Consider the following 19488-nt stretch of genomic DNA (forward strand, 5'->3'; position numbering starts at 1 on the left):
GCTTCAGGACCAACCAGGGCTTCACTACACGCAGGCCGCGCTGCGTGGGCAGCCGCTGCTTGCCTGCACCCCCAGCTCCCCCTCCGAGCCCGCTCCTCCTCTCCCTCCCGGGTCCCCGGCTCCGCCCCTGGCCCCTCCCACTTTGCTCCGCCCCTCATCTAGGTCCCGCCACCGCGCTTTCCCGCTCCCGCAGCTGCAGTGGTCCGAGTCGCTGTCCCTCGTCTTCGTCGCCTTCGTAGCGCGCTTCTCGGAACCCGCGACCCACCATGCCAAACATCGTGCTTTTCAGCGGCAGCTCGCACCAGGACCTGTCCCAGCGAGTGGCCGATCGCCTGGGCCTGGAGCTGGGCAAGGTGGTCACCAAGAAGTTCAGCAACCAGGAGACCAGGTGGGGGTCGCTCCGGGGAGGGTCCTCGGCTCCCGGCTGCGGGGCCCGCCAGGGACCAACGCGTGCCCAGGCCCCCTCCGCGGACGCCGCGCACCCCCTTCCGGGGCGGGACAGTGGCTGCGCGGCCTCTGAGCCACCGCGGCTGCGCCTGGGGAGAAGTCGAGGAGGGGCGCCCGCTGACCGCTCTGAGTCCCCGAGTGCGCACAGGCTGTCCCTCCGACCTCCAGCGACCCGGCCACCCCAGGGCTTCCCAGGCCTCCTAGGCATGTCTCCCGGGCCAGGTGCCCCTAGTCCGGAAGGGCAACAACGGGGCGGGCACAGGATGTCTGAGAGAGAGTGGACGCGGCCAGTGGGAACCGCATCCGTGTGGTGGAGGGACTTCCCTTGCTGTGCTGATCCCGGTTGCTGCGTCTCCGCCAGGCTAAACCCTGGATCCCGGAGTGGTGTTAAAGGTTCTGCACATGTCTGGTGCCCTCCCTGCACACTAGATTTACCTGGTGATCTTTCAAATGCTTCTTCCCCGGCTTGCCCCTGAAAGTTCTGATCTAGCGGGTCGGGGATCAGCTTCCTTCCAACTCCCCTGGTGACTCGCGAAGCAACCTGGGTGCTCAGCAGTGCGTTAGCCTGAGGTTGGGAATGTGCAGACAAGAAAGAGTATGAGAACCCTGGGCGCACGTGCTAGGCCCTCCCTAGGCTTCTTCTTATTTCCCTGACCCTAGGATGATGGACTTTAAGCTTCTTTGTGGTTCTGGGATTACACTGCGTACAGTAGCAAAGCCCTAGTTCGGTGTAGATTTCTCAGGTCCGCAAAAAAATGGTCACCTCTCTCCAGGGCGATCAGGCGGTGGCCCTCCTTAGGAGCTGGCCTGGGGGATCCTTTCCCCATCTGTCTCCCTAAGTCTACAAGGCTCCAGATGATTTCAAGTTGGTCTCATTTTTTCCCTCGTCCCCTTCCAAATGTCTAGTTCAGTTAACTGTATAGAGTTGCAGATAACTTTCTATCTTTGGCTAAGTTCCAGCTCCAGTTCAACCAACAGTTTTAAGAAATGGTGCCTGAACAATTGGACAGCCATATGCAAAAGAAGAACCTCCATCTGTACAACCCACTACCTTACAAAAATTAACTTGAAATGGATCATAGATTAAAACTGTAAAATCTTTATAATTTCTAGAAGAAAGCAAGGGAGGAAATCTTGATGACTTTGGGTCAAGGAAAAATTTCTTAGTGGAGTTAACATTAACACTAATGGCAAAATTACTTTTTCTAGACCTATCAGCTTTTAGGATATGTAAATCCGTCCAGATGGTGAATTCCAGTTGTATGGCTTGGACAATAATACAAAGAAGAAACATCGTTTTGAATGCCTGGCTGGTGGTATTACACCTGGGGAACTCTATCTAGCTAAGGAATTGCAATTTGGATTTTAGTGTAGCCTTCTGGGAGGATTGTCAAGGACTCTGGAAAAGGGCAGAACTAGGTTTGAATATTGCAGAATTTTGCCAGTCCTGTTCAACACCAGAAGAATTAAGTTTTTGTTCAGAAGGTGTTATATTGTTGGGTATGGTGGCACACACCTGTAATCCCAGTATTTGGGAAGCTAAGACAGGAGAATCAGGGGTTCAAGGATAGACTCTGCAACTTACAGAGATCTTGTTTCAAAATAAAAAATAAAATGGGGCTGGAGTGTAGCTCAGAAGTAGAATGCCCATAAATTCAACCCCTGGTACCAGAACAATAAATAAATAAAAGAATTTGTTGTCATAGATGTAAAAGAGAAATTTGTGGATGAAGGGTGTTTTGAAAGCAGTTATGTTGCCCTTTCACATTATCTCAGTGCAGCACAATCCTTTGCTATAGAACATAGTTAATCTATATCAGTTCATTGCTAAGTCAATGTTGGATTTTTTTCTAAAAATACTTAATGGACTGTTGGGCAAACCCAATCAGACATTCAAGTAGGATTGTTTATGCATTTGTTTTAAATATAAAGCAGGCTCCTTTTCATTTGGGTTTGAGTATCTTATAACCACTGCTTCATAATTAGAAGTCATAAGGTCTCAAAGCCCACTCAGCATGACATCTGGGAATTGTTTACATGCCTATATTTTATGCTTTTAACTGTAGAATATAAAAGGTTAACTTCCTGACTTTTTTCTTTCCCGGGAACTATATAGGTACAGAGGTTGGTTATTGCAAACAGTCCTGTCTGTACCAGGTACTCTAATAATCTAGTTTTTACTGTGTGGTCTTAGCAGTGATAAAAAGAAGGGCAAAGGGAAGAGAAAATTGGTTCAGTTCATGTAAGTGCCCCTTTCTGAATCGCTCCCTGAGCCAGGACCAGAAATCTGGTTTACTGTCTCCTAGTCATCATCTTCTCATTCAATTTTTGTTAAACACTACTTAAGCAGATATAGAGCGTCCGGGTTTTACTTTCTCATTACCTAATTATTTCAGATTGCAGGTAGGTCTGCTTCGGCTTACCTACAGACCACAAAATCCCTCCATGACTTCCTAGGATGGTGTCTAGAATCTCTCTGTTGAACACTTTCCCCTGGACAGTTAACCTGCTAGTATATTTGCGCTAGCTCTTTCCTGGAAGCTCAGACAGGAACCCGAGTTCCTCTTCCTGTAGACCTCTCCACAGGACAGCCTAAGCACCTTTCTAGCTTGGAAGCAGGATACCAAGAGGGAGTATTTCAAAGGACAGGAAATGTAAGCCACCAGTCCATTAATGCATGGAATTTGGCACAGATCACTTGTGTTGCGATTTGTTGGCCAAGCAGAGTCCTCCCATATTCACAGAGAGGGGACATAGACCCTACTTCTTGATGGGAAGGTACTAAGGGATCTGTGGCCATCTTTTAGTTACTCCAGCCATTCATTGTTGAGTCAGTTACACTCTTCGGCCTTCTTCTTTGGGGTCAGAAAAGATACTCTGGCTGAAGGACTAGTAGATGCAGCGTTTTACCCGCAGTCTGTTAAAGTGCCAGAATCCAGATCAGTGAGGATTATCTTTCTGAGTAGAAGCAAGACTAGCTTTGGGAAAAAAAAATGTTGCCATGGCATTCTCTGCCCTTCCCTGCAGTGCTGGTAATGTGAGGATTGTGGTTCCTAAGTAGGAGAAAAATAGGCTGAAAAGTCTAATGTTGAGGGATCAATAGACGTAAGATCAGGAGTTGGAGAACTTTCTAGATCGCAGATATAAGCACTCCCAGCTGCACATAGCCTCTGTTGCTGTATCTCACAGTAAAGTTAGAAGTCCTCAGGGTGTCCATTCCCTTGCCTTTTCCAGATTTTCGAGGCAGCCCACTCTCCTGGGCTCTTGACCCCTTCCTCCAGTTTCCAAGCCAGTCACAAAGCATCTCTCTGTCCCTACTCCAATCAACATAACTTTCTCTGATCCTGACAGCTTGTCTCTCTCTTTCATTTTTAAGGACCCTTGTGATTACATTGGGGTCAATTTAAATAATACACTATAATCTCCTTATTTTAAAGTGAGCTGAGAAGCATCTTATTTCTACCTGCTAGTACATTCCCCCTTTGTCATGTAATCTAACATACTCAAAGCATTAGGGCTTAGATGTCTTGGGAGGGGGCATTTTTCTGCCTACCGTACCATTCTTAGCGCATAGGCCGTACCAAACAGATTGTAGGCTATATTTCATCAACCCCTGAGCAGTATACTTAATTGCCAAATGAAGCTCCTCTTACAGTAGATGTAATGTTCACAAAGGAGTTCTGTTAACTCCTTAGAACTCAAAATGGGAGGAGATGCATATAGAATTCATTCTGTCGTTCACCCTCAGGTTGACTGTGCACCGTTAACAACCATAGCAGAGAACATGCAAGAACATGACCGAATGTTATCAAGACTCATTTTCAGAATATGTGGACTTGAAAAACTTCATTTTTGCCTTAGGATTATTCTCTTGACAATTAGGAATAAGCTTCTGTTCATTTAGGTGGGCTGCTACATGGTGTTGCAAATGTTTATTTGTTTTACAATTTTCATTAGGTATAATTGGCTCTTTTAAAACATTTATTGGGAACAACTGGCTTCTGATAGTGGAGGAAGAGTAATCACGTGCCTCACTTATATATTTATTGCTATTTAATTTTTCAGATATATTCACTTACAAGCAGTTCTGCTATAACATGGCATATGGGTTCCTAAGAAATTACCACACTATGAATTGTGTGATCAAAAACCACAAGGCCTATGAGAAAATGCGGCTGGGTAAAATATTCAAAAAGTTCTTCATCCGGGCGTGGTGTTGCACGCTTGTAATCCCAGCATTCAGGAGGCAGAGACCGGAGGATCGCGGTTCTTAGACAGCCTCAGCTACTTAGGGAGGCCCTTCACAACTTAGTGAGAGCCTGTTTCATAAATAAAAAAGACTAAAAAATAGGGCTGAGGGTGTCGCTCAGAGCTACAATGCTCCTGGGTTCCATCCCCAGTACCTCAAAAAAACGTTTTTCAATGACACATTTAAAAAAATGGGATCCGGGTACAGGGGTGCGTACCTATAATCCCAGTATTTGGAAGGCTAAAACAGAAGGATCACAGGTTCAAGTAGACCCACAGCAATTTAGCAAGACCCACAGCAACTTAGCAAGACCCTCTTTCAAAATAAAAAAGGACTGAAGGTATATTCCTTCAGTTAAATCCATGCTACTACACACAAACACACATATACACACATCAAAAAAAAAAAAACTAAAAATTGATGGATAACCAGGCATGGTAGCACACATCTGTAATCATAGTACTTGAGAGGCTGAGCCAGAAAGATGGTAGTTTTGAGGCCAGTCTCGAGATTTAGCAAGACTCTGTTTCAGAATAAAAAATAAAATTAAAAAAGGCTGGGGGTGTAGCTTGGGGATAGAATACCGCTGGGTTCAGTTCAATCCTTGATACAAAAAAAAATAGGCCAGGCATCTTGGTGGATGCTTGTAATTCCAGCATTCAAGAGGCGGAGACTGGAGGATCACGGTTCACAGACAGCCTCAGCTACTTAAGGAGGTCCTTCGCAACTCAGTGAGACCCTGTTTCAAAAAATAAAAAGAATAAAAAATAGGGCTGGGGGTGGAGCTCGGAGGTAGAATGCCCCTGGGTTCCATCCTCAGTACTGCAAAAAAAAAAAAAAAATAATAATAATAATAATAATAATAATAAATTAATTAATTAAATAAATAAAAAGATACAAAAACATAGGAATGTAATATTGGCAACAAAACACATGTATTACAGTTTTAAAAGATATATAAACTCTACAATAAACATGTCACTTTCTAATGTAAAATATTTTCCCTTTGCTGGAGAAAGGGAGCCACAGGAGGGTTGCAGCTGTTAGGTTATTATGAGATGGCAGAAGGAAGAGAATTGGGACACCAGGTATGGGTAGGTGTGGCTCATTGCCCTAGCAATGTTGTATGTTTGTATTTCTCAGTGGTTCCTTTCAGCTGGGCTCAGAGCAATTTTCTCCATTCTATCTCAAGATGAGAGGCTGTGTATCAAAAGCAAACATAAAATTCACATTATGCCCAAGTTGTTACAAATATAACGATCATCGTAACAAGTTTGCCTTTTCAGAACAAGCAATACTAGCAGAACTGGCTGGATATTTGGTTACACAGTGCTCTGTGAAGAAGCTTCCCAAGGACAAGAAGAAACTCTTTTGCTTTTTCCCTACAGTGGGCACAGACCTCTCCCCCTCGAATACCCAGAATTCTAAACCTGGAATTATGGAAGTTTTCAGACATGCAATCTTAAAAATGTCAGCTCCTACATACTCTTTCTCAAGAAGCTATGGGAGGATGCAACCAGCAAAACAAGGAAGTACATCATAAAAGAGGATACAGAAAGTGGGTAATCAAGTGCAGGAGAGGGGTGAAGGGAACCCCCTCCAGCTGCTGGGCACAGGAAGGAGGATAAGCCAGGTCATCCAGCTGTGGGAGGGACAGCTGCAGGATGGTGAGATGGAGACGCGACCCAAATCCTCTGGTAGGGGAATGAAATTGTTAGTGAAGTGTTCAGTAAGTATTCAGTTAGTGAAGTATTCGGAATTTAGTAAACTCACGAGTAAGATCATTAGCTACAGGGAAAACAACAATGAAAACAAAGAGTGCCTGAAAAGAAAATAGGAACATGGATGGAAGTTTATTATATATGCCTAAGCTCTGAACAACATTTATAGGGTTCAAATGTGGCCATCACTTTTGAGTTTGAATGTTGATCCATACTGGAATGATGGCGAGGTGGGAAGGATGTACCCATAAGAGTTCAGCCCTCATCTTCCAGAGTGAGAATTCAATACATAATGCCTCAAATGAAAAATCAAGATATAGCAAGACTCATATATCAGCTAAGATTTGAAGGTAAATATATAACAACCATATCGATAGTTGGAATTGATTGCCTCCAGGCTATTTCTCTGTCTTGCAAAAATGATTTGAATTTCTAAAATAACTTAAATACATACATTTAATAAAAATAAGATGGAGCCAGGCATAGTGCATACCTGCAATTTTAGTACATGGGAGACTGAGAGAGTAAGATCACAGGTTTGAGGTCAGCCTCTGCTACTTAGCAAAGCCCCTCAGCAACTTAATGAGGCCCTGTTTCAAAATAAAAATAAAATAGCCAGGCATGGTGGCGCATGCTTGTAATACCAGCGCTTGGGAGGCTGAGACAGGATTGCACAGGTTCAAAGCCAGCTTCGGCTACTTAGTGAGGCTCTCAGCAACTTAATGAGACCAAATAAAGTATAAAATAGGTCTGTGAGTATAGTCCAGAGGTAGAAAAGCCCCTGAGTTCCACCCCCAGTACCACCTAAATAAATAAATAAATAAATAGGGCCAGGGGTATGGCTTGGAGATAGAATCCCTCTGGGTTCAACCTGCAATACCACAAAAAAATTTCTAAAATTAAATATAATGTTTTACAGAAAAGAGTTAACATAGCGGGCCTGAAACTTAGAAAAGCCTATTTGCAAGGTTAGCCCTTGGTTGGCATCTGGGAACTTCAATTTGGCAAGGGTTCTCATCACGCCTTCATAAGAATGGCTGGCTCCTCCCGTGGAGACTGCTAACAACTGCTAAGCAATGTGTCTTAGGCAGAACGCCCATTAATCTGATATTTTGGTGTATGCTAAGCTATGAAGTCTGTGTGACCAGCCTCCAAGAAGAATCCTGCGCCAAGTCTCTAAGGAGCTTCCCTGGTAGATAATACTTGGCACCTGTTGTCCCAGTTTACTATCTGAGGCATTAAGTTCAATTTTACTCCCCCTGGGCGGATGGGGGATGAGATGCTGGGAAACTCACACCCTGATTCCCCCAACTTCACTTTCTGAACTGTTTTTCTTTGCAGGGTCCTTTCCCTATAATAAATCATAGCTGTGAATGTGAATTCCTGTGATTTGACCTGGTGAATCGTGGAACATGGAGATGGCCACAAAGATCCCCAAGACCCAGATCCAATGGAGTATTTAATCAGTGGCCTTTTTCTTATTGCAGTGTTGAGATCGGTGAAAGCGTAAGAGGGGAAGATGTCTACATCATCCAGAGCGGCTGTGGGGAAATCAACGACAACTTGATGGAACTGCTCATCATGATCAATGCCTGCAAGATCGCCTCATCATCCAGGGTGACCGCGGTGATCCCGTGCTTCCCATACGCCCGGCAAGATAAAAAGGACAAGGTAGGAGAGGTGTGTTCTGCCCTCCAAACCTGCTCTGGGCCCCCACTTTTCTTCATGCGTTGCCTTGATTAGACTATCTGGAAGGTGATGTCTTTCTCTCTTCATGACCACATAAATATTTCTTCACTTTCTCTTTTTCAGATTTGTCTTTGAATCCACCGAAACATTAATATTTATAGGTAGCCAAACAGGTAAAGCAGAGTTTTGCAGGTATTAAAATACCATTATTGTTCTTACCGTGATGAGAGTATTGTGTGTCTTTGTAGTGATGGATAGAACTATGAGCACACAAGTCACACTAAGGGACATCTGAATCATGGACTGGGTTGTGTCAATGTCAGGGTCCTGCTTGTGACATCATGTTCTAGATTTGCAAGTTGTTGCTATGGAAAGACTCTGGGCAAAGGGGCTCTAGGATTTCTGCATTGTGTGTCAGTCCACAATTCTCCCCAAAGACAAAGTATAATTTAAAAGATCTTACTGTCTCTTTTTAGCCTTTCAAGAAGAATGGAGTTAGCCAAGCATGGTGGTGCACACTTGTAATCCCAGCATTTGGGAGGCTGAGACAGGAGGGTTGCGGTTCATGGACAGCCTCAGCTATTGAGGCCCTTTGCCATTCAGTGAGACCCTGTTTCAAAATAAAGAATAAAAAATAAAAATAGGGTTGGGGGACCCTGGGTTCCATCCCCAGTACTACAAAAAAAGAATGAAGTTAACATTTGATGATGATGGTGATGATAATGATGATGATTATTTTATTATTATTTGGATTCTGGGGAGTGAACCCAGGACATTTTACCTCCCACCTTTACCCCCAGCCCTTTTTATTGGTTTATTTTTTAAAATTCTAAAACAGATTCTCACTAAGTTGCTGACGCTGGTCTCAAACCTAAAATCCTCCTTTCTCAGGTTCCCAAGTACTGGGATGACAGGCACATATCACCATGCCCACCTTGGTTAATTATTCTTTTAGTAACATTTTTATTAGAGGAGGCTCTGGAAGTCTCAGGAAGTTGAAAGGAATCTGATTGGTATTAGACTTCAATGTGAATCTGAGAAGTTGGAGTTTGAGAAAACCTTATAGGAGATTGCATTAGTGTGCTAGGACTTCTATAAAATATTACCATAAGCGGGTTGCTTAAAAGAACAAAAACCTATTCTCCAACAGGTGTGGAGGCCAGAAATCTGAAACGAAGGTGTCAGTGGGGTCATCCACTTTCCAGCTTCTGGTGGTTCCTTGGTTCTTTGGATTGTGGCATCATCTCTCCAATCTCTGCCTCTGTCTTCACATAGTAGTGATGTATCATTGCGTGTTCATTTGGGTCACTTAACGAGGATACTGTCATTGGCTTGGGAGCATAATCTAAACCAGAGTAATCTTTGCCTTGATTTTTACCTTGGCTACAACTACAAAGATCCTAATTTCCAAATAAGTTCCCATTCTGAAGTTGTGGGTGCATGTGAGCTTTGGGGGGGGGGATACCATTTTACCCACTACAGAGATCAGCTCTACGTTTCATTGCTGACACAACACATTTATGAAAACAACACTCAATTCTCCACAGATATGAAATAAAAAGCCCTGTATATATTGGAATTCACAGACCAAGGTTTCCCTGAATTTTAATCCCAACCTCTTCAGGTATAGTTTCTATTCCTATGCTGACCATGGGTGGTCAGTTAATTTGCCACTAAATATTTTATCTCTAGAACTCCATTCAGCACTTAACTGAAGGTGAGCCTACTTTTCCCATAAATGACTGTAGGATCTCTGTTACAGCTACTAAGCTCTACCTCAAAAACAGCAGCAGAGAATATGTAAATGAATGGGTGTGGCTGTGTTCCAATAAAACTTTATGGGCACTGAAATGTGAATTTCATATTGTTTCATCACATGCCATAAAACATTGTTCCTTTCATTGTTTGCAACCATTTAGCTACATTAGAATCATTATTAACTCACAAGCAGTTGAACAGTTGGTATAAACAATACCAAAACAGGTTCTTCCTGAGTTCACAACACGGAAAAGGGGAAAGGGAACTAGCCACATATGGAAGGGGTACTTAAGTGAGCATGGGACAAGAAAGCAGGGAGGGGCCAGGCTCATTCTTTTTATAGTAGCCCACTTTTGCAGGAACTAACGTGAAGTCCCTTCTCATGACTTAACCATCTTCTGGGACCCACTTCTTAACCATTTCAGCATCTCAATGTTTGGCCACACTGGGGACCAAACTTCCAGCATGTGACCCTTTGGGTTCCAAACCACATCTAAACCATAGCATCAGGTGATTTGTAACTCCCAAGTTTATTTTATCTGATACAAATACTGATGTGCCTACACTTTTGTTGTCACAAATTCGATTTACAGTAACCCCTTTATCCAAGGTTGTGTTTTCAAATACTGGTTCTTATTTTGATCCATATGAAGTATTTGTAATAGAGAAACTAGCACTGTTTTTCCCCTGACCCTGACCTTACAGGAAGTATCATGGCCCTGTAACCTCTGCCCCATCATTTCCCACACTGTCCTCAGCTACTGTGATAGCAAGAAGATCCCTCCAGATTTCCAAAAATTCTAGTGGAACTGCATTGTCTGACTAGGTTCTTACCAGTTTTCCCATTGATAGACATTTAGTTTTCCATTGGGTTTTCCATTGGGGGTCATATGAACACATGTTCTGTGGCTTTCTGAACATAAATGCTACTAGAAAAGATATGACTTTCATCACCCAGAACACAGAAGCATGGATGGGAAGACATTTGAGGGACAGCATATGTGGCAACTTAGGAAAGCATGTGGCTTTTTGTTAGAGAACATGGATAGAAAAGAAGGAACGCTAAACCGGAGGTAGTGGCACACACCAGTCATCCCAGTCCTTGGGAGGCTGAGATAGGAAGATTGCAGGTTCAAGACCAGCCTCAGCAACTTAGCAAGACCCTGTTGGCAAAAAATAAAGAGGGCAAGGATTATAGCTCAGAGGTCGAATGCCCCTGGGTTCAATCCTCAGTATCACAAAGAAAAAAAGAAAAGAAGATGAAGACTAAGGAACCACACAGAGTATGTTTGTTTTCTAGTGTTTGGTAAAAAAATAAAAGTTCCCCAAATTGAGTAGCTAGAAAAAGCAGAAATGTATTTTTTTACACTTCTGGAGGCCAGATGTGAAAATACAGGTGTGGACAGAGTTGTGCTCCCTTGGGCAGCTGGAGGGGAGAATCCTTAGCATTTCTTGGCTTGAGGTTGCATCAGGCCTGTCTCGGCCTGAGTTTTCACAGGACCTTGTCTTGTGGGCTCTGTCACATCTGTCTCTTTAAGGGATGTGTATACGTGTGGCTAGTGCTCACCTAAGTAACCTGGGTAGCCTCTTCATTTGGGGATTTTTAATGTAGTCACATCTGCACAAACCCTCTTTCCAAATAAGGTACAGGTTCCTGGGATTAGTATGGATGTCCCAAATTCAGCCCTTTCAAAGGGGACTTAAAGGAAGTCACTGATGTTAAATGACTATTTTAAAGACAGTTCCAGTTTAGAAATAGTGTTGTTATTGTGTCATTTATCACCTAAGCCAGGACACTGGAAATTGAAAGCGGATTCTATCACTTGTGCCACCAAAGATGTCCCACCAGATTGTCCTGGGAAATTCTGATAGATGACCACTCTCTGTATAGGTCTATAGCCTTTGGACTGATCTTGGAGGTGGCCAAGAGAGGTAGATTGTTTCAACACCATTATTTCTGATATTTCTATGTAGTCAGTATGGCCTGTATTATAGGAATGAAACCTTTTCTTTCTTTTTTGTTGTTGCTGCAGTACTGGGGAAGGAACCCAGGGGCATTTTTCTACCTTTGAGCTACACTCCCAGCCCTATTTTTTATTCTTTATTTTATTTTATTTTATTTTGGTGGTACTGAGGATGGAACCCAGAGACTTTCTACCTCTGGGCTATACTCCCAGACTTATTTTCTATTTTATTTGGAAACAGGGTCTCACTAAGTTGCTGAGAGCCTCACTAAGTAACTGAGGCTGGCTTCAAACCTGCGTGATCCTCCTGTCTCAGCCTTCCAAGCATGAGGATTATAAGCGTGCGCCACAACGCCAGGCTTTTATTCTTTATTTTGAAACAGGGTCTCACTGAGTTGCAAAAGGCCTTGCTAAGTAGCTGAGGCTGTCTGCGAACTGCGATCCTCTAGTCTCAGTGTCTCAAATGCTGGGATTACAAGCATGGGCCACCATGCCAGGCCACAGAATTCTTAATTTGATCTCTGACTTTTGTATTTTTTAACTTTCTGACAACTTTTCTAACTATTCATTTCTTCCCTTGGCTCAAGTGGCTTAGCCCTATACTAGGAAACTGCTTAGATGAGGATAACAGAGATTCAGTGGCTAGGGCTCACCTAAATAACCTGGGTAGCCTCTTCAGTTTGGGATTTTTAATTTAGTCATTTAAGAGAAGTGACAACTGGGTGCAGTGGCACACACCTGTAATCCCAGTACTTAGAAGGCTGAGTCAGGAGGATCCTAGGTTTGATGCCAGCTCAGCAACTTCGTGAGACCTTTAGCAACTTAGTGAGGACCTGTTTCAAAACTAAATATGAAGGGCTGGGCGTGGTGACACATGTTTATAATCCCAGCATTCGGGAGGCTGAGACAGCTCAACTACTTAGTGAGGCCTTTGCAGCTCAGTGAGACCCTGTTTCAAAGTAAAGAATAAAAAATAGGGCTGAGGCTGTAGCTGGGAGGTAGAGGATCCCTGGGTTCAATCCCCAGTATGAGAGAGACAGAGACAGAGTGATATGCCTGAGCTTGTCAGTGTATTTCATTTCTTAGTCAGGTGCCTCCATTTATCAATGTGGTTAAAGGAGACCAAGCCTGGTTTTGGGTAAAGAGTGTTCTTCTGCCTTTTTGCTTCAGTATTTGATTGTAATAGAAAGCCATGGGCTACCATTGGTCTCTGGACCTAGACAGAATATTCTCCTCCTTGGCCACAGGAACAGCTCTGGGCAGCTCTCCCAGACCTTCTATTGTTCTTTTTCCTTCCCTTGGGAGTGTAGTATCTGTGACGTCTAAAGACACAATGAAATTCTGTGTAATTGCTCTACTTAGAAGTCTCTGCAAACAAGCCCAGAAAACTCCAGAGCTTCAACCATCTTCAGAGCTTGTTGCATTTTTAACCTTGTTTTTCCTTATAAGCTAGCCTTGCACGTATGTAAGGTTTTATTTTGAGCTTTATTTGTGTGTACAAGAAGCCAGGAACAGACTTTGACAATGAAGGGATGGGTTCTTAAATTATGACACATCAGCACAAGGGAATATGAACTTGGAAAAGGAATGACATATTAGTAATTATAACAGACATAGGCTACCAGGTGTTGTGGCGCACGCTTGTAATCCCAGCATTTGGGAGGCTGAGACAGGAGGATCGCAGTTCACGGCCAGCCTCAGCTGCTTAGTGAGGTCCTCTGCAACTTAGTGAGACCCTGTTTCAAAATAAAAAATCAAAAATGGGGCTGGGGGTGTGGCTCAGAGGTAGAATGCCCCTGGGTTCCATCCTCAGTACCCCCCACCCCGGAAAAAAAAAGGCATAGGCTGAGCATGGTAGCTCACTCCTGTAATCCCAGTACTTTCAAGGCGAGGACAGGAGGATTGCTCATTTAAGGACAGCCCGAACGACTTAGCAAGACCATGTTTCAAAATTAAAAGGGATGGGAGTATAACTTGAAGATAGAGCGCTCCTGGATTAAATTTCCAGGAAAAATAAAAAAGAAGACCTGGTACAAAGTAGTCCGAGCTCCAGGGTTCCAGCACCATTATCAGCTCAGTCTATTGTCTGTAAAATTTACTTAAACTTTTCATCTTTGATTTCTTTATCTGTAAAATAAGGGCAGTATTAACTACTCTTTATGAAGTATCTAGCCTATAATATACAAGCAGGCCGACTTTCTCTTAAAAGAACCAAGTGTCAAATATTTGGGGTTTCATGGACCTTGAGGTCTCTGTTGCAACAGCTTGACTTCTGCCATTTATTATAAAAACAGCTGTATCCACTATGTAAATGAATGGCTATGACCATGTTCAAATAAAATTTTATTCATAGCCAGGTGTGGTGGCACGCACCTCTAATCCCAGTACTTGGGAAGCTGAAACAGGAAGATCACAGGTTTGAGGACAGCCTCAGCAATGAACCAAGATTCTCAGCAACCTAGCCAAATGCTACTTGAAAATAAAAAAAAAAATTAAAAAGGGCTGGGAGTGTAGCTCAGAGGGAGAATGCCCCTGAGTTCAATTTCCAATAACCTCCTCCCTCAAATTTTAATTCCTGCACATTGATATATGAACTTTCTATAATCTCTAAATGTCACAAAATATTGTTATTTTTATTGTTTTTCAGCCACTTATAAATAAAAGAGACCCATTCTTAGCTGTCACTTTATATAAAAACAAGCTGCAGGCAGGTCTGGCCCATGGGCCAGAGTTTGCTGGCTCCTGCCATAGTAGACACTCAATAATTGCTAGTTGCTTTCTGCGGTGAAAAGTGTAGGTTGTGGGTGAGGCAGGGAATAATTACTTCTGAGCAAAGTGAAGGTCTTTCAGCTTGGCTTTTCTTTTTCTTGCTTCAAAATCATTTTTAAGGTCATGTTCTTGTTTTACTGATTAAATATTATTCCCAGCCAGGCATGGTGGCACACGCTTGTAATCCTAGTACTTGGGAAGCTGAGACGAGAGGATTGTGTAGGTTTGAAGCCAGCCTCACCTACTTAGTGAGACCCTGTTTCCAAATAAAGTATAGAATAGGTCTGGGAGCATAGCCCAGAGGTAGAAAGCCCCTGGGCTCCATCCCCAGTAACACACACACACACACACACACACACACACACAATGTTGTTCCCTTTTATTTTTCACTGATGTTAAAATCTACACTCTTGTAAGATTGTAAAGCTCATTAAATTTCTAGGGTGGCATTTGATGCATTCTGTACAATTCTGAGAAGATCGAGCTGACTTGCAAAACATTTGACCTTTATCCATTTTTCATTAGGGGAGCCCACATTTTATTTTTGGCTACTGTGTCTCATTTTTGTGTACTGTTGTCTCAACGCTACCTTTGTTTAAATGCTGTACTGATTCTTCTATATATAAACTATAATGTTAGGTAACTTATTAATCACTCTTCCTGCATAACTCAGTTGGGTTTCAGGCTAAACTGTGAACCACAGTACCAAAACATAACATTTTGAACAAGGGCAGAACACAGAAATCCTAAAGTCTGAATTTAGAAATTACCCCTCCTGTCCATGATGTAGACACCAGAAACAAGAAATACTGGATCCCATGGAGGAGGAATAAGATCCTTTTAGCCAGTGCCTCACTCCATTTGTGCTGCTATAACAATAACAACAGACCAGGAAATTTATAAAGAATAGAAATTTCTTTTCTTTTTTTCTTTTTTTCTTTTTTGGTGTGTGTGGTACTGGGGATTGAAACCAGGGGCATTCTCTCTCCGACCAAACACCCAGACTGATTTTTTAATTCTTTATTTTGAAGCAGGGTCTCACTAAATTGCAGAGGGTCTCAGTATGTAGCTGAAGGTGACTGAGAACCCTGATCCTCCTGTCTCAGCCTCCCAAGTACTGGTATTACACATGTGTGCCGCCATGCCTGGCTTGAAATGAATTTTCTTACAGTTCTGTAATCTGGAAGTCCAAGACCAGGACACTGGTGTTTCATGTGCATTAAAGGCCACATCCTCCAAAGGGATGAGTGCTGAGTCCATTCGTGGCAAAAGGAGGAAGGACAAGCTGACAGAATGCAGCCAGAGCCTCCTTTACCTGGGCCCTGATCCCATTAAGGGGGCATAACACACCTAGCCTAATCACCTCTTAAAAGCCCCACTTCTGGTGCGTGTGTGTGTGTGTGTGTGTGTGTGTGTGTTCCTGGGGATTGAACCCAGGGGCATTCTACCTTTTATCTTTGAAACAGGGTCTCAGTAAATTGCTCAGGCTGGCCTCAAACCTGCAACCCTCCTGTCTCAGCGTCCCAAGTACTGGGATTACAGGCATGTACAATTATGCCTGGCTAAGGCCCTACTTCTCAATACTATCACCTTAACAACAAATGAATTTTGGAGAAGGCATATTTAAACCATAGCTACAGCTTATGACATTATAGGAAGAGCCACAAATTGATTTCTGTTGTGAGCCAGATTCTATTACAAAGAAGTCACAGCGGCCAATTTGTTCTCTTTGTTATCCTGGAACTTTGTTCGAGTAAATAAATTCTTCTAGTCTGTGAGGCTGATGACTGAGCCTTGGCAACTTGATATTGTAGAAATCCTGTTATTAAATATTTATTGGAAAACTATCACATGCGAGGTATAAGAGCTGTATGCGCTGCAGATGATGTCACAAGCTCCCTACCATCTAGTCATGAACACTGACATCTGTGCATGTGGTATGTGTGCACACTGATCTTTCAGCAGGTGTCTATCACAAGGGGGTCCCAAATGGGAGGGGTCAAACGCTTAACCAGAGCTGTGTCACTTTAGAAGGGAGAGATGATTTCTGGAGTTCTCAGAGCATCTTAAAATCGGGAGATCTGGACCCGACCTGGAGGATCAAAGGCATTGGCCCAGTAGAGATGGGAGTGAAGTGGGAACCAGGAGGTATGCAGGTGTACAGGCATGGCTCAAGTGTTCTCTGGAAGAGGTTGGGCAGGCCAGGTCCGGGCAGCAGAGAGGGACCCTGCAGCAGAGGCTTGGGAGAAGCAGTTCTCAGCGTACTGCAGCCAGACCGGCCGGAGGACTTAGCATAGTGAAGCTGAGAAAATTTGGGTTTATCCCACAGGCAACTTGGGATGTAGCAGAGCAGGGAAGTTAAACATTGAAAACAGGAGTTATGATACATAGTTAATACAGAAGATTGGAAGAGTAGAAAGACAGGAAGGATAGGAGGGAGGGAGGGAAGGAGGAAGAGAGAGAAGGAGGGAAAATATTTCTCCAGTACCTGGGAGGCTTTGCAGGTTGGAGGTGAGACCCTGCAATCCTTCATGAGACACTGTTTCAAAATAAGAAATAAAAAGGGCTGAGGTGTGAATCAAAATGGAATGTCCTAAGCCGGGCGTGATGGCACACACTTGTAATCCCAGCATTCGGGAGGCTGAGACCTGGAGGATCATGGTTCACAGACAGCCTCAGCTACTTAGTGAGGCCCTTTGCAACTCAGTGAGACCCAGTTTCAAAATAAAGAATAAAAAAAAATAGGGCTAGGGGTATAGCTCAGAGATAGAAAGCCCCTGAGTTCCATCTCCAGACCCGCAAAAAAAAAAAAAAAATGGAGTGTCCCAGGTTGAATCCCGAGTATCAGTAAAAAGATAAATTTTTTTCATAATCTCACTTTTTAGAAATGTGTGCATGTATGCGTCTACCATCTTGTACTCCATTAAGATTTATGACTACAGTGTACTGATAAAATTAAAAAATAAAATAAAAATATTGGCCACTAATATTTAAAAATTTTCTTTCTTAAATTCTTGTGTGTTAAAAATGTAAATTCATATTTTTGTTATAAAATAATGGGTTTTTCTTTTTAAAACTCAGAATTTTGTGTTAAAGCAAATAAAGTAATCTGTTAACACTTTGATACAATGTTTTCCTGTGTGTGTTTTTACATGAATATGTGTGTGTGTGTGTGTTTGTGTGTGTGTGTGTGTATGTGTGTAATGGGAACGTTTATTTGTTAGAATTTTGAATGAAACCTTTTATTGTGTGTGGTACTAGGGATCAAACCAAGGAGCATTCTACCACTGAGCTACACCCACACCCCTTTTTTGGAGACAGGGTCTTGCTAAATTGTGGAGGCTGGCCTCAAGCCTGTGATCCTCCTGTGACAACCTCCCAAATGCTAGAATTATAGGTGTGTGTACCACCACACCCAACTAAATGGAATTTTCAAGTTATATTTTCTCTCTTTTGTGGCTAGTGTATAAGGAAGAGCAAATTGCTAAACTCTTCCTAGATCATGTCTGTAATAGTCTCTTGGATTTTTATTTTTCGGTGTGGGCTGTTTTATTGTCCATAATTTATGATATGGAAACTAAAGCACTAAGTGGTCTCTTAAAAGGGACATAATGTCAGTCGTGGCAGTACATCTATTTCTCTAAATATTAAATTATTAACCACTAGGAAGTATTCTTTTTTCCATCTGGCTTTAATTTGTAATGGTAGTAGCTTCCAGCTCTCAGTACATGAATACCTCTTTGATAGCCGGACTTCTTTCAGTCTCTAACTGTGTGAGATTCTCTTTGGCTGTCTCACATGTATCACCCTGTCCTTCCAAACGGCGGCTCTTTAGAACGATTTCCTCCAAGGGGGCCTCTTAAAACCATGCTTTTTAAACTTTGTGTCCTTCCTTTTATCATCTTTTCTGGGCCATTTATCTAACTTCCAAGGGCTTATCACGATTTAACTTACACCAATTGTGACATTGCATGTGCAGTCTTTATGTTTTAACTATTTGTGTCTTTGATATCTGTTCTCTATACCCAGTCTTTTCACAGTAGCTCACGATAGTATATGGAGATAGAGAATGTTTGATGAACACAACAGATGTCACTTTCCTTACTGTGCTTTGTTGATTCTGTCTGTGACACAGCTTTCTCGTGTTGGTCTTAGTGAGGGGGGACCTAAAAGTATCCACCTTTTCCTGTTATCACATCCATGCCTTTGTTTTTCAGAGTCGTGCTCCAATTTCTGCGAAACTTGTGGCCAACATGCTCTCAGTTGCTGGGGCTGATCATATCATCACTATGGACCTGCATGCCTCTCAGATACAGGTACCAGCATATTCTTCCTGCCAGCCATTAACTCCTAATTGTGTTATGTTAAATAGTTTTAAAAGGAGGGAGAGTTACTCATGTTTGAGTGTGGCTATGACTTCACTTTGGGATTTGGTCCTCACTGAAGTTGGAAATATAATTTGATGTTGACATACGCCCCCGTCTCTAGCACCAGCTTGCTTCCAATTAGTTTTGGAGGAGTAGGAATAGATTCTTGGTAGACTACATTATGTAATTTTATCTCAACTTCTAGAAAATGATTGGAATGGTAAAGTCATAATATACATTTTTAATCTCTCCATAACCTAGTGGCTTCATCTTTAACAGTCCTAGTTACACAGTGCGTGCTTTATGCTATTTGACTCATTACAGGTGCTTAAAAATAGTCTTTTCCCCCCACTGCCCTGCAAAGCTATTCTCTCATTCCGAGGATAGGCCATCCTAAGTGGTACAGCGTGTCTTGAAGTTTGATTGGACTGAAATATGCCCTGCAACATAACTGTCTTTTGATTTAATTCTAATAAAACGAACCAAAGGGAATCTGTTACAAAGGTTTCTTTTGAATAAAAAAT

At 42.7% G+C, this 19488-nt stretch overlaps 1 protein-coding gene across 2 annotated transcripts in view; it reads left to right on the forward strand.

The window, feature by feature from the left end:
* Positions 1-266: 266 nt before the first annotated feature.
* The window catches only part of PRPS2 (phosphoribosyl pyrophosphate synthetase 2), a gene marked incomplete at both ends in the record, with an annotated part of 35498 nt that continues 16276 nt past the window's right edge, over positions 267-19488 (forward strand). The window contains 3 exons of one of the 2 annotated variants that reach the window (XM_080719240.1): positions 267-388; positions 7905-8097; positions 18815-18913. In XM_080719240.1, coding sequence (XP_080575366.1) covers positions 267-388; positions 7905-8097; positions 18815-18913 — 414 coding nt within the window. The remainder of the gene's footprint in view (positions 389-7904; positions 8098-18814; positions 18914-19488) is intronic. The other variant, XM_080719241.1, reaches the window with a different exon arrangement.

Source organism: Muscardinus avellanarius, assembly GCF_963383645.1.
Source record: "Muscardinus avellanarius genome assembly, chromosome: X".
Taxonomy (NCBI): Eukaryota; Metazoa; Chordata; class Mammalia; order Rodentia; family Gliridae; genus Muscardinus; species Muscardinus avellanarius.